This window comes from Cebus imitator, unplaced genomic scaffold (assembly GCF_001604975.1).
Source record: "Cebus imitator isolate Cc_AM_T3 unplaced genomic scaffold, Cebus_imitator-1.0 Scaffold513, whole genome shotgun sequence".
In the NCBI taxonomy this organism is placed as follows: Eukaryota; Metazoa; Chordata; class Mammalia; order Primates; family Cebidae; genus Cebus; species Cebus imitator.
In genome coordinates this window covers 1,354,859-1,368,431 of record NW_016107828.1, presented here as the reverse complement: position 1 = coordinate 1,368,431, position 13,573 = coordinate 1,354,859, and the positions used below count along the sequence as shown (strand labels likewise).

The 13,573-nt window shown below is 36.1% G+C and overlaps 1 protein-coding gene across 3 annotated transcripts in view; it reads left to right on the top strand.

Annotated features, from left to right (window-relative positions):
• The window catches only part of CENPC (centromere protein C), a 63,339-nt gene that overhangs the window by 31,259 nt on the left and 18,507 nt on the right, over nt 1-13,573 (top strand). For all 3 annotated transcript variants that reach the window (XR_001820486.2, XM_017514079.2, XM_017514077.2), the window contains exons 10-12: nt 3,136-3,427; nt 5,351-5,497; nt 7,002-7,084. Coding sequence is in view for 2 of the 3 variants with exons in the window: in XM_017514079.2 (XP_017369568.1) it covers nt 3,136-3,427; nt 5,351-5,497; nt 7,002-7,084 (522 nt within the window). In the remaining variant the exon portion in view is untranslated. The remainder of the gene's footprint in view (nt 1-3,135; nt 3,428-5,350; nt 5,498-7,001; nt 7,085-13,573) is intronic.

Below are 13,573 nucleotides of genomic sequence, written 5' to 3'. Positions count from 1 at the left end.
ATCTCATGAGGACCAAGTTAAATTGGGTTATCAGAAGAAATGTTAAGTCAATTGTAAAGATATTCCTTGAAGCTTTAATATATAAAGCATTATAGGTATAGGGATAATAGCTATGGGAAAACAATACCCAGACCAAAAATCCCTGCTCTTGTGGAGCTTACATTCTAGTTGGGAAAGGCAATATAAATAACCCTGCTATTTTAATGTGTTGGTTGTGAGGGATACAAAGATTGATAATATGAGGTTCTGCCACCAAGGGGTTTATAATCTAAAAGATTATAATTGAATTTATTACACATAAAAAAGTAAATTATTTATATTGGTGGTTCTTAAGACTACCCTCAGATTTGGTAATTTGCTAGGAGAACTGGGCATATAGTTGTACTCAATGGCTGTGATTCATTACAGTGAAAGGATGCAGTGCAAATTCAGTAGAGAAAAAGCGCATGGGCTAAGTCTGGAGGAAATCAGCAGAAGCTTAAAGAGTTCTTTCTCAGTGGATTCCCACAGGAGTTCCTTAATTCCTCTAACAATGAGTTGTGACAAATTGGCGAAATGTCTACCAGGGAAGCCCACTAGAGACTTAGTGCCCAAGATCTTTACCGGGGGTGGTCACATAGGTACTCTCCCTAGCAAGTACTATAATTCCATACTCCCTGAACGAAGGCCTGAACCATATTTTTTGTATAAGTAGTTTAGGCACACAAAACCACGTTTGTCAATTAGGAAATGTTGGGAACCCTCCTGAAATTTAGGGTTATAGGGCTAACTTTGAAAGCAAGCCCTTTTAAGGCAGTGTACTTAGACCTGCTCTGCTAACTTTTTTCTACACAATATGAAACATTTATTGTTTTGGAAGAATTGTCATTTTTTTTAAGGGAAATGATCCTGAAAAGATTGGTGGATCATAAGGTAGCATTCATATACACAAATTCTATTGACTATGGGGCATTTAGATTAATAAGTGAAAGATTAGTACAAATAGGGCATTGTATCTGTGAAGCCTTATTGCTATGAATTATTAAATCATTGAGATTATTGATTGATAGCATCAATTATTTGTTGCAGCCTTTGGAGTTTGGAGTCAGATCTGAGTTCAAATGATCACTCTTCTGCTTAGAGTAGTTACTTTGTTTAGTTTCTCATTCTGTAACATGATTATCTCATTGAGTTTTATAAGGATTAAATGCAGTTAGCGTAGTGGGTGACATATGTTAGTGTTAAGTAATACTGTTACATCTTTGGGGAACTCATTTTTCTTCCCCAGGTTGCCTGAAATGCTAAGGTACTATGGCAGATAGCACATAAATAATGGGGTAAATAAGTGCTTGCAGAAATTAAATGTGCTAGATTTCTGAAACTATCAAAAAACACTTATTTAACAGTCCTGAAATAGATGTATTTTTGATCAAGCTGGGAATCAAAAAAAGTAAATAAATGCTTATATATCGTGTAGTCTAAACTCTGATCTGATGGAAGAAGAAACTGAAGTCTGAAGTTAAGAACAACTTGACCTGTCTCCAACCTGCTTGTAGTACATGTGACATAGTTGACCTTCCATATATATGAAGAAATGTGTATGGAGTACTTGCCTTGGGGCAGGAATGAGGTAAAGGAGGACCAGGACTAGAGTAAGACAGTTGAGACACTAGGATGAAAAATGTAAGGCATTCAATTTCAGGATTGTGTGAGTTCAGGCTCTGTATTTGTACAGACCTAAAAATGAATACCTTCTTGAATTTTCCAGCTGAGACTACTCTTGCTTCACCATAGTCCTGCCCCTATTGTTAGGCATTGGGAAAATACATAAACTACCGATCAATTACTTGGGGTCAAGGAATTGTCAGTCTGCTGGAGGAGAGGGGTAGAAATAAGTAAATAGTCACATTTGTGATAGCAAGCTACCTTAAGACTTGGAAATTAGGGAAAGCTTCCTGAAGGATGAATTAGGAGTTAGCTAAGTGATCGAGTGGAGTAGGGAGGAAGGATGGAATGTTTTAAGTAGAAGTAGCATATGCAGAGATCTGGAGCAGAGAGCTTGGTCTTTTCCTTTTTTTAATTTAGTGTGCTTTAGAATTGTCTGGGGAGCTTATTAAGACACTGATTACTGGGTCCTGCTCTGCAAAGTTTTTGATTCACTGGGTCTGAGGTGAGGCGTGATAATCTGCATTTCAGATTCCCAGATAATGATGATCTTGCTGGTCTAGAGACTGCCTTTTGACAGCTAGTGCTTTAGAGAAACTATAGATAGTTCAGTACTGATGGGTTTTTTTTTTGGTTTGTTTGTTTAGAGTGTGGTTTTGGGAATTGTGGTTTATGAAATAAGCAAATCTAGATGTAGATATAAATTGATGTTGCAAGTATTTGGACTTCATCCTAAAGCTATAGATAATCACTGAAATACTTTAATTAAGCAGAGTTGTAATGGTCTAGTTTTTGTTTTCCAAAGGTGATTCTTATAGCATTGTGAAGAATGGATTGAAAAATGAGAAGGCTAGAGAAGGGGAGATTAATAAAGAGACTATTTTAATAATCCAGATATAAAATGATGAGGGCCTCTGCTAATGACAGGAGGGAGAGCTTGAAAAATTTGAAAGGCATTAATAAAGCAGAATTGATAGGATTTGGGGAGTGATTGTAGATAGGAGTAATAGTCTTGCATGACTCAAATTTCTGATTTAGATATCTGGATAGAATAGATAGTTGTATTTTTCAGTAAGATAGGAAGTAAAGCAAGAGAGGCAGATTTAGGGGAGAGCAGTAGGTGGATATTATAGGTATCAGTATAAATAGTAATTAAAGCTCTGGGTAGATGAGTCCCTCAAAGAAAGTATATGGAGTGAAAAGCTGAAGCTGTAGCCTTGGGGAATACCAGATAATAAGGATAGTCAAAAGAGCAGTGGGCAAAGCTAGAGAGTGTTTTTAGAAGCCTGTGATAAATTTAAAGGGCCTGTTGCATGTGTCTGTAAACTGAAGAGCTGCATTGTTTAAATAATTTAATTTGGAAATAAATTTAGCCTATGAGGTATGTGTGTCTGTATATGTTTATATGCAAATATAAATGATGATGTTGGTATTTTAGTGAGCCTAATCATCTGGACAAACATACTAACTTTAGGTTATTGAATCCTTCAGGTCGTGTTTATAGCAATTCTTCAATAAGAAATGAATTAACAGTGCATCATGACAGTAGGCAAAAATCTGCTAAGAAAACGAATAAGTCATCTAAGAATATTAGAAAAAATACTACTCCACTTAAAAGGCAGAAGACAGCAACTAAAGGCAGCCCAAGAGTACAGAAGGTTTTAAATGCTAAATGTTCTGGAGGTATTGTTGATCATGATGAAATTCCCAGTTGTTCGCAGAGTGAGCCATTGGAAACTGGTGAGGCAGACTTGGCTAAGAAGAAAAATCTTGATTGTTCTAGGTAATGTCTGTTATGTGTACAATATATACTTTTGTTGTTCAGCATTTAATATTTGTGCTACTTAATCATTTATAGACAGGCAATATTAGCGTAAAGAGCTCTGCACTCTGGCATACCTGGTATTAAATCCAGCCTCTACCATTAGCTGGGTGACACACAGGCAGACTAGTACTCTGCGCTTGTTTCCTCATATTAAAATAGGGAATAGTACATAGCACCTGGGATTATGACTGTTAAATTTAATAAGATATTATTCTCATTCAAGAGTTGCTTTTTTTTTTTTTTTTTTTTTTTTTTTAAAAAAATTTTTTTTTTTTTTTTTTTTTTTTTTTTTTTTTTTAAGACAGTGCCTTACTCTGTTGCCCAGGCTGGAGTGCAGTGGCATGATCATAGCCCACTGTAACCTCAAACTCCTGGGTCACATAATCCTCCTTCCTTAGCTTCCTGAGTAGCTAGAACTACAGGTGTGGACCACTATACCTAGCTAATTTTTAAATTTGTTGTAGAAATGGGGTCTTGCTTTGTTTCTTAGGCCTGTCTTGAACTGGTCTGAAGTGATTCTCTTCTGTTGGCCTACCAAAATAGAGATTCAAAAAACAAACAAACAAAAAACACATAACAGAAAATTTACTATCTTAATCTTTTTTAAGTGTATAGTTCAAATTGTTTCAAGTGAGATTAATGTGATTTCAGCAGTTAGGAATATAGCTTAATACTTTTCTTCTAGGATGATAATAGTTAACATTTTTTGAGTTCATACTATGTGCCAAATATTTGCTAGATGCTTTTACTGAATTCTTATTAGTTGCAACAACCTACTGAGGTAATATATACTTTGTGTTAGAAGCAGTAAGGTGCTGAGGATATACTGAAGTAAATAATAGTGTGTCCTAAAATATAGTAGTGTATGTCATTATAGTGCATAAAGAAATTCCATACACATTCCGTTTCACTTTTAGGCCATTCTCTACTTTCTTTCCTTTTTTTTTTTTTTTTTTAATTTTGTCACTGGAATTGGTTTGCTAGTAGTTTATTGAGGTGTTCTGGTTTGTAGCTTACTTTCCCTGTGTTGTCTTTGTTTAGTTTTGGTATAAGAGTAACAATTGGCTTTATACAATGAGTTGGTAAATATTATCTCTTCTATTTTTTGAAATGGTTCGTGAAGAATTCTTAATTCTTCTTTGGATGTTTGGTGAAATTCAGCAGTGAAGCCACATGTGCCTGAGCTTTTCTATGTGGGTAGTTTGTTTTTGATTACTGATTCATGGTATTTTGAGATTATTTCCTCTTGAATCAATTTTGATAATTTTTATGTTTCTAGGAGTTTGTCTGTTTCATGTAGTTCATCTAATATGTTGCCATACAATTGTTTCTGGTATTCTCTTGTAATCACTTTTATTGCTTTTGACTCTAATGGTAGGACCCAGGAGGACATTAGAACCTAAAGAAATATACAGTCCCTAGGAATAGTGTATCTTGTTTGCATATATTTGGAGTAAACTACCGAAGAGATGAGCTGAGTCCCTCTAAGGACCTGTTACCCCTCAGTAGGCTGACTACAAACGAATATCAAAGAAAGAATTTTAGTTGTTTATGGATTCTCCAGTAAACCATGATAGATTAACTGTAATATACATCATAAGCCGTTAATCGATAAGGTCTCCTTATGTCCTTGTCACTACCTTCATGGCCAGGTGTTTTCTCCATTACTTTCTTCAGAATTTTTCAAATTAGGACTGTTGGTAGGTCCTAGAAACCAATCTTCTTCCTAAGCTAGTTGCCAAGTCTCAGAACCTGAACAGGGTGATCTGATACCCATTATAGCCAATATTATATTGTCTACGTACCCACCTATGTATTGTTTCTGGAAGAAAATTTTCTTTTGAAGAGGTATAAACAGTCATACATTTATCATTTTTATAGATCTACAGGAAGCTCAAAGAATCAAGGTGATATTATGACTGTACAGAATGTTCCTCTAAAGCCTCAGACATATGGATATACATGTAAGACACCAACAGAGTCAAACTTGGATTCTGAAGAGCATAAGACTTCAATTTTAGAGGAAAGGTATGCATGTATTGTAAGGATCATAGTATTTCCTGACTATACCCATTGCTGTATAACAGATTACCCAAGAACTTTGTTTTAATTTTGTTGTAGGCTTAAAAACACTTACTGTTTCATAGTTTCTATGGGTCAACAATCTGAAAGAATCAGCTAGCTACTTCTGGCTCAGATAATCTCAGGAGGTAGTAGTCAAGATGTCTTTCTGGTTTTAGTTTTTTAAAGTCTTGTCTGGAATTGGAGGATCCACCTGTAAAATGCCTCACTCACATGGCTTTTAACTGGACATCCCAATTTCTTGCTGGCTGTTTCCAGTAGACCTTGGTTTCTTGCCATGTGGCCCTCTCAGCTGCTGAATATAGTAACTGGCTTCCCACAAAGCAAATGTTCCAAGAGAAAGTGTGACTGTGATGGATATCACAGTGTCTTTTAATGACTGTCTTTGACATTGTACACTGCCACTTCTACTTTATTCTGTTCATTAGAAACAACTTATTAAGTCCACACTACATTCACGGAGAGGTGGAATTAGGCTCCACCTCTTAAAAGGTGGTATATCAAAGAATTTAGACATATAATATTAAAATGACCACCTTTAGTGAGCAAATTGAATTAACCTACTCTTAATTATATCTGATGTCATATAACCAACCTTTTAAAAAATGAACAAAAGGTAAATTATAGCAAAGTCTCAGACTTTTAAGGGATGGCCGAGATTTCTTTACTATTTGTGAGGTTATGACTAGGCTTATCCTGGGTTCATAATAGGTAAAAAGATTTCTAGGACTGGGAGAACCTGAATCATCTCTGACAATTTCTGGGCCACATTTTAAATTCCATTGGATTTTGGCTGTAATTTTTTTTTTTTAATTAAGATACGATGATTTCTTTTTTAAAAAAATATATATAATTTTCACCACAGGATGTTATCATTTGAATTAAGATCATAATTCTGATCTATAAGTTATAAATTCAGTCCTTAACGATGCTTGCCATCAGTTATGGTTGTAGCCTTTGTTTAATGCAGCAAGTACCATTAGCCCTCCATATCTGTGGGTTCTGCATCCACTGATTGAGCACTCACTGAGTGAAAATGTTCAGAAAATATAAAATAGTAAAAAGTAACAATATAACATTAAAAATAATACAAATAAAAATACAGTATAACAACTATTTACATACATTTACATTGTATTAGGTATTATAAATAACTTAGAGATGATTTAAATTATATAGGAGGATATGTGAAAGTCATATGCAAATTCTGCACCATGGTATATAAGGCACTTGAGTATCCTTGGATTTTGGTATCCACAGTGGATCCTGGAACCAATCCCCCACAAATACTGAGGGATGCCTATATATTCTTGATGACTTGTAACATCATTATTGATTTTATAAGAAAGACTTATGGCAATTTTAGGAGAAAAATGATCATTAAGGCAAATACATTAGATATATGCATTAGAAAAGCATTAATTTTGTGGTTTACTTTTTTTTTTTAAAGTGGACCTTCCACGCTCAAGAATTATTTAATGTCTGCAAAGAAGAATAATGGTGTAGATGATGAGAAAGTTCATGGAAGTTTAGGTAAACTATTTTTTTTTTTTTCTGTCTTGAATTTTGTGGCATTATGAATATGGAGTAAGGAGTGCTATGTTTTATTTACATTATCACTGATGGCAAATGTGTATTGAGTACCTACCTCTTAAGACTCTTAGTTAGAAATTAGTAAGACCCTCTGCCTAAGTGAGAGAGAAAGAAATGAGTGACAGTTTTTTAAATGCCATAATGAAATACTGGCATTTAAGGTATCTACTCCAGTATTTAAAATTGTTAAGCTGTTGGTATACATGAAGCAAGATTAGTAATCTGTTGATGATTACTGAAGCTGGGTGATGGGTGTGTTGGGTCCATTGTACTGTTTTCTCTTTTTTCAAACTTGAAATTTTTTTTCTTGAGATGGAATCTCACTCCGTTGCCTAGGCTGGAGTGCAGTGGCATGATCTCGGCTCATTGCAAACCCCGTCTCCTGGGTTCAAGCAGATCTCTGCCTCAGTTTCCTGAGTAGCTGGGATTAGAGACACCCACCACCACGCCTGGCTAATTTTTTGTATTTTTCTTAGAGAGGGGTTTCACCATGTGGCTGGTCTTGCACTCCTGACCTTGTGATCCACCCTCTTTGGCCCCCCAAAGTGCTGGGATTGCAGCAGGCGTGAGCCACTGTGCCTGACCTTCAATACTTGAAAATTTTTATACTGAAGTTTAAAAATGTTTCTTAATAGATAATTTTATAATTTTTTATGCTCCTAAAAATGCATGTTTGATTGTAATTTGTTATACTGTTTTTTTTTTTTTTCTTAATAATCACTATTTGTTTAACTTTTTGATTTTTTCCCCCATCATTAGATTTATGGTGTTATTTTTCTTTTTTAACTTGAATGCTTTCTGTGTTTTTCTGCTTTTTCTTTGGTAAAGAAGCAGCATTGAATTTCCCTCATTATAGTTTTGGCTTAATTTTATAGGCTTTGCTATGTAGTGTTATTGTAGTATACTCTGAATTATAGTGATTTTTCTTTGACTCGGTAGTTATTTAAGAGTAGGTTGTCAAGAGCTTGGTCTCCAGAGTCATGGACCTGGGATTTGTTCTAGCTTTACTGCTTACTGGCTATGTTATCTTTTTTTTTCCCCCATTCACCACTGATCAGAAAGCATCACTATGCTATCTTGAGTAAGAAATTTTAGTGTTCTTAAACTTCAGTTTCCTTATCTGTAAAATGATATCAGCTGTAATCCCATAAATTGATATAAAGATGAATACATGTTCTTTGCTTAGTTTAATATCTGGTGTGTATAATTTTGGCTGTTATCTAAGAAGTTGTGTTTTATTCTTTTATTATTTTCTGGTTTTGTTTTGTTCTGGAAAACTTGGCCTATGTTATTTATTGGTTGAATTCATTAAGGTTTTCTTTGTGTTCTAATATCTAGTTTATACTTAGTTTTTATAATTTTTCCATCAGTGCTTGAAAAGAATAATTTATGTACAGATGGGGACTTAAAGATATATCTCCAGTTATTATTTTGTTGATAACACAAGTCAATATATTTTTTTGAATATATTTTGAATACTTAAGGAATTCTTAAATATTTATGAAAAATTATGGAATATTCACTGTGTATTCTAGGGCTTAGGTATGTGTCAGTGAATGAAACTGACAAAAATTTCTCCCTCCTGGAGCGTAATTTCTGGAAGGGGCAGGATGGCAGACAATTTAAAAGGATAACAAAATTTATGATTTGTTGGTTGTTGAGAGTAGAAACAAAGTAGGAGTTTTAGGGTGGCAAATGAAGTTCACACTTTTAGGTAGGTGGGCAGAGAAGTCCTCACTAAGGAAGTGATCATTTGAGCAAAGTTGTGAAGAGATGAGACAGTAAACCATGCAGCTGTCTGGGTAAGTAGTGTCCCAGGTAGAGGGAAGATGAAGGGCAAAGGTTCTGGTGTGGTAGAGTTCATCTTGATTGAGGAACACCAGGAAGGCCAGGGGGTTAGAGCAGAGGAAGAGAGAGCAAGTAGCAGGAAAAATGATGTCACAGAGGCAGCGGAATGAAAGATCACACAGGATGTTAAAGCCTTTTATTAAGAGAGATGGGAAGCCATTAGAGGGTTTTGAACAGAAGACCTGTATTAACAGAATAACTGCAGCTGCTATGTTAGGAGTTGACCGATGGGGTTGAGGGGACAGAGGAAGTTTTGAAGCTAGGAGACTGGCTGGAGAGATGTTGAAATAATCGTAATGAGAGGTGTTGGCTTAGACCAGTGTGGTACCAGTAGAAGATGGAGAGCAGTGGGAGAATTTTTAAGTGTTTTTGAAGGTAAAGACAACAGGATTTTCTGATGGAGGAGATGTGATGTATAAGAGAAAGAGCATTAGAGATAACTTGAAGGTTTTTGGCCTGAGTACCTGGAAGAACAGTAATATTGTTTCCTGATCTGGGGACTATTGGGGAATAAGCAAATTTGGGGGAAAATAACAGGATGTTAGATTTGGACATAATAAGCTTGAAAGTATTCTGAACCTTTGTATTCTTACTTTTGATTTGAGATCTGTTAATGACTGCTAGAGTTGAGGTGTGCCACTCCAGCTGTCTTTCTCTTTGTATTTCCTGTAGTCTTTGTTATGTACCTTTCAGTGCTGTTACTAATCACATAAGCCTTCATTCATATGGAAGGTACCTGTTTTGGTCAAATCTCCTTCATTGTGTTAAATGCTTTATACTTTGTAGTTTGTTTTGTCTAATATTAATATTGTGACCTCCACTTTCTTTTGGTTGGGTGTTGTTTCTTATCCTTTTATTTAACTTTTATTAGAAAATTAAAAGTGGCTCAGAAACAGCACATGATTGAATTGTTTTTGACTTGCTGTGTCAATATATTTTCCTTTAATAAAATGTTTAATATATTTACACTAATTGTCAACAGATATATTTGTTACTTCTTAGTTAAGGTGGTAGACATTCTCACATATTCCAGCAAGGACTCAGGATTTTTCTTTTTTAAACACAATGAACCACCAGCTAAATAGAGAACATAATCTTGAGTCATGATCTTTTTTTCTTTAAACAATCTGTCTGTTGCTGTTTTGCTTCATGAGAGTTAATGCTTATGAATAGAAATTTGAAGGCAGACTTATTTCTTGTTTCCTTTGTAGATAACTAGTTTTCTTCCATCTCCAGGCTTACTAGGATCCTTTAATCTTTGAAATTTAGGAGTTGTCCTTTGTGTTAGTCACTTAAAAAATAATTTATTTGGAAATAATTTGAGTCTTAAACAGAGATCCCATATCCCCTTCATTGAGATTTCACAGTTGTCCACATTTTTCAGCATATTTCCATCTTCCTCCCTGCCTCTTCTAATAAATATTTATACACGTTTATTATCATTCATCTTTTTCTAAACTATTTGGGAGGGAATTATAGACATAATATATTATTTCTCTTAAATACCCCATAATGCATTTCAGTGAGACAAGGATATAAATACCCTCTAACTACCCAAATAAGAAAATCAGCATTAGTACAACAGATTCATTCACAGATTCCATTCAGATTTCACCAGCAGTTCCTTTTCTCTTCTAGCTCAGGATCCAATCCTGGATCTCAGTGTTTCTTTTTCCTTCTGGTTCAAGATCCAGTCATCAGTCCTGCATTTAGCTGTCACGTCCCTTAGTTTCCTTCAACATGGAACAGTTCCTTAGGTTTTTTTTCCCTAACTTTCCTGACACCAACATTTTTAAAGAATAAGCCTTCTAGGCCGGGCATGGTGGCTCACGCTTGTAATTCCAGCACTTTGGGAGGTCAAGGCGGGTAGATCACAGGGTCAGGAGTTTGAGACTAGTCTGGCCAAGATGGTGAAATCCTGTCTCTACTAAAAATACAAAAATTAGCTGGGCATGGTGATAGACACCTATAATCCCAGCTACTCAGGAGGCTGAGGCAGAGAATAGCTTGAACCTGGGAGGCAAAGGTTGCAGTGAGTGGAGGTTGTGTCACTGCACTCCAGCCTGGGCAACAGAGCGACACTGTCTCAGAAAAAAAAAAAAAAAATACAGCCTTCATATCTTTAGAATGACCCTCAGCCTAGGTCTTTCTGTTTCCTCATGATCAGTGGGTGCTATTGATAATGACAGTAATACTACAGAAATGATACTACAGGGTTAGGAGTTAGGGGTTGTAATTTGTCCATCACATCACACAGGAGGCACACAGTGTTGACCTTCTACATGATCCTTTTTTTTTTTTTTTTGGTTTTGGGTTTTTGTGTTTTTTTTTGAGACAATCTTGCTCTATCACATAGGCTGGAGTGCAGTGGTGTGATCTCAGCTCACTGTAACCTCCGCCTCCAGGGTTCAAGCAATTCTTGTGCCTTAGCGTCCTGAGTAGCTGGGATAACAGGCATGCGCCAACACATCTGGCTGAGTTTTGTATTGTTAGTAGAGATAGGCTTTCACCTTGTTGGCTAGGCTGGTCTCAAACTCCTGACCTTAAGCGATCTGCCCACCTCAGCCTCCCAAAGTGCTGGGATTACAGGTGTGAACTGCCATGCCTGGTCGACATGATCTTAATCCTGATCACCTGTTCACATTTTTGTCTGCCAGGTTTCTCTACTGTAAAGACACTGCCTTTCTCTTATAATTGATAAATATTGTGGAGTGATATTCTGATACTATTTTAATAACCTGTTTCTTGTCAAACCTCCATCCGCCAACTTTAATGTACGTTGAATACCCCCAGTTGAATTATCGGCTACTAATGATGTCACATTATTTTCTATTTTCTGTTCTTTTATTCCTTCCTCATTAATTAGTTGCCAGTTTTTCTCTGCCATGCCAGTTATTTTATTCATTATTCATTTTATTTATATCAATGTGGACTACTAGGTTTATATTTTATGTCATGCGGTTGTAATCTTGATCATTTATTGTGATACATTGTGATATATTTGGTCATTTGATTTTCTTTAAGCTGGTCTCCGTGTGCTTTTGTTATGATTCTATGAATACTGTCTTTGTTTTTTGGCATAAGATATTCCAGTCTTTTTTCCCTGCTCCAGCTCTGGGATCAATTACTGCTCCAGGAAACCTGGCTATTTTCAGTGGAGGATGGCATTTAGAAACCAAGATTTGGGCACTTGGTGTGATCCTTGTTTGGGATACCATTGCTTCTAGGCTTTTTCAGTGGACAGAGATAGGATATAGATACATACACATACACACATACACGTATGTATACACTGTATATAATACAGGCTTCTATGTCTATATTTATATTTATACAATCATGCCTTGTTTTAGCATGCGTTGTGTCGTTGTACTTTGCAGATACTACTTGTTTCACAAATTGAAGGTTTGTGACAACCCTGTGTTGAGTAAGCCTTATTGGCACCATGTTTTTCAGTAGCATGTGCTCACCTTGTGTTTCTGTCACATTTTGATAATTTTCACAGTGTTTCAGACCTTTTCATTACTATGTCTTTTATGGTGATTTGTGATCAGCGATCTTTGACGTTACTATTGCAATTGTTTTGGGGTATCATAAACCACACCCATATAAGAAAGTGAACTTAGTAAATGTATTCTAACTGCTCTGCCAACTGACCAGTTCCCCATCTTTCTCCTTCTCCTTGGGCTTCCCTATTCCCTGAGAGGTCAGTAATAACACTACAATGGCTTCTAAGTGTTCAAGTAAAAGGAAGAATCACACATTTTTCACTTTAAATCAAAAGCTAGAAATGATTAAGCTTAGTGAAGAAGCATGTCAGAAACCGAGATAGTCCATAAGCTTGGCCTCTGGCACCAAACAGCCAATTTATGAATGCAAAGGAAAAGTTCTTGAGGGAAAATAAAAGTGCTACTCTAGTGAACACATGAATGATAAGAAAGGGAAACTGCCTTAATGCTGATATAGAGAAAGTTTCAGTGGTCTGGACTGAAGATTATACAAGCCACGGCATTCCTTTAAAGCCAAAGTCTAATCCAGAGCAAGACCCTAACTCTTTTTAATTCTGTGGAGGCTGAGAGAGGTGAGGAAGCAGCAGAAGAAAAGTTTGCAACTAGCAGAGTCTGGTTCATGAGGTTTAAGGAAAGAAGCTGTTTTCATAACATAAAAATGCAAGATGAAGCAGCAAGGTCTGATGTAGAAGTTGCAGCAAGTTATCCAAAAAATCTAGCTAAGATAATTGAAGGTGGCTTCACTAAACAACAGATGTTCACTGTAAACAAACAGCCTTCTATTGAAAGAAGATGTCATCTAGGACCTTCATAGCTAAAGTGGAGAAGTCAATGCTTGACTTCAAAGCTTCCAAGGACAGGCTGACTCTCTTGTTAAGGGCTAATACAGCTGGTGACTTTAAGTTGAAGCTAGTGCTTATTTACCATTCCAGAAATCCTAGAGCTGTTAAGAATTATGCTAAATCTACTTTGCTCTGTTAGTAGAACAACAAAGCCTGGGTGACAGCACAACCATGACAATGCACCAGGCCACCCAGCAGCTCTAATGCACGAGGACAAGGAGATTAATGTT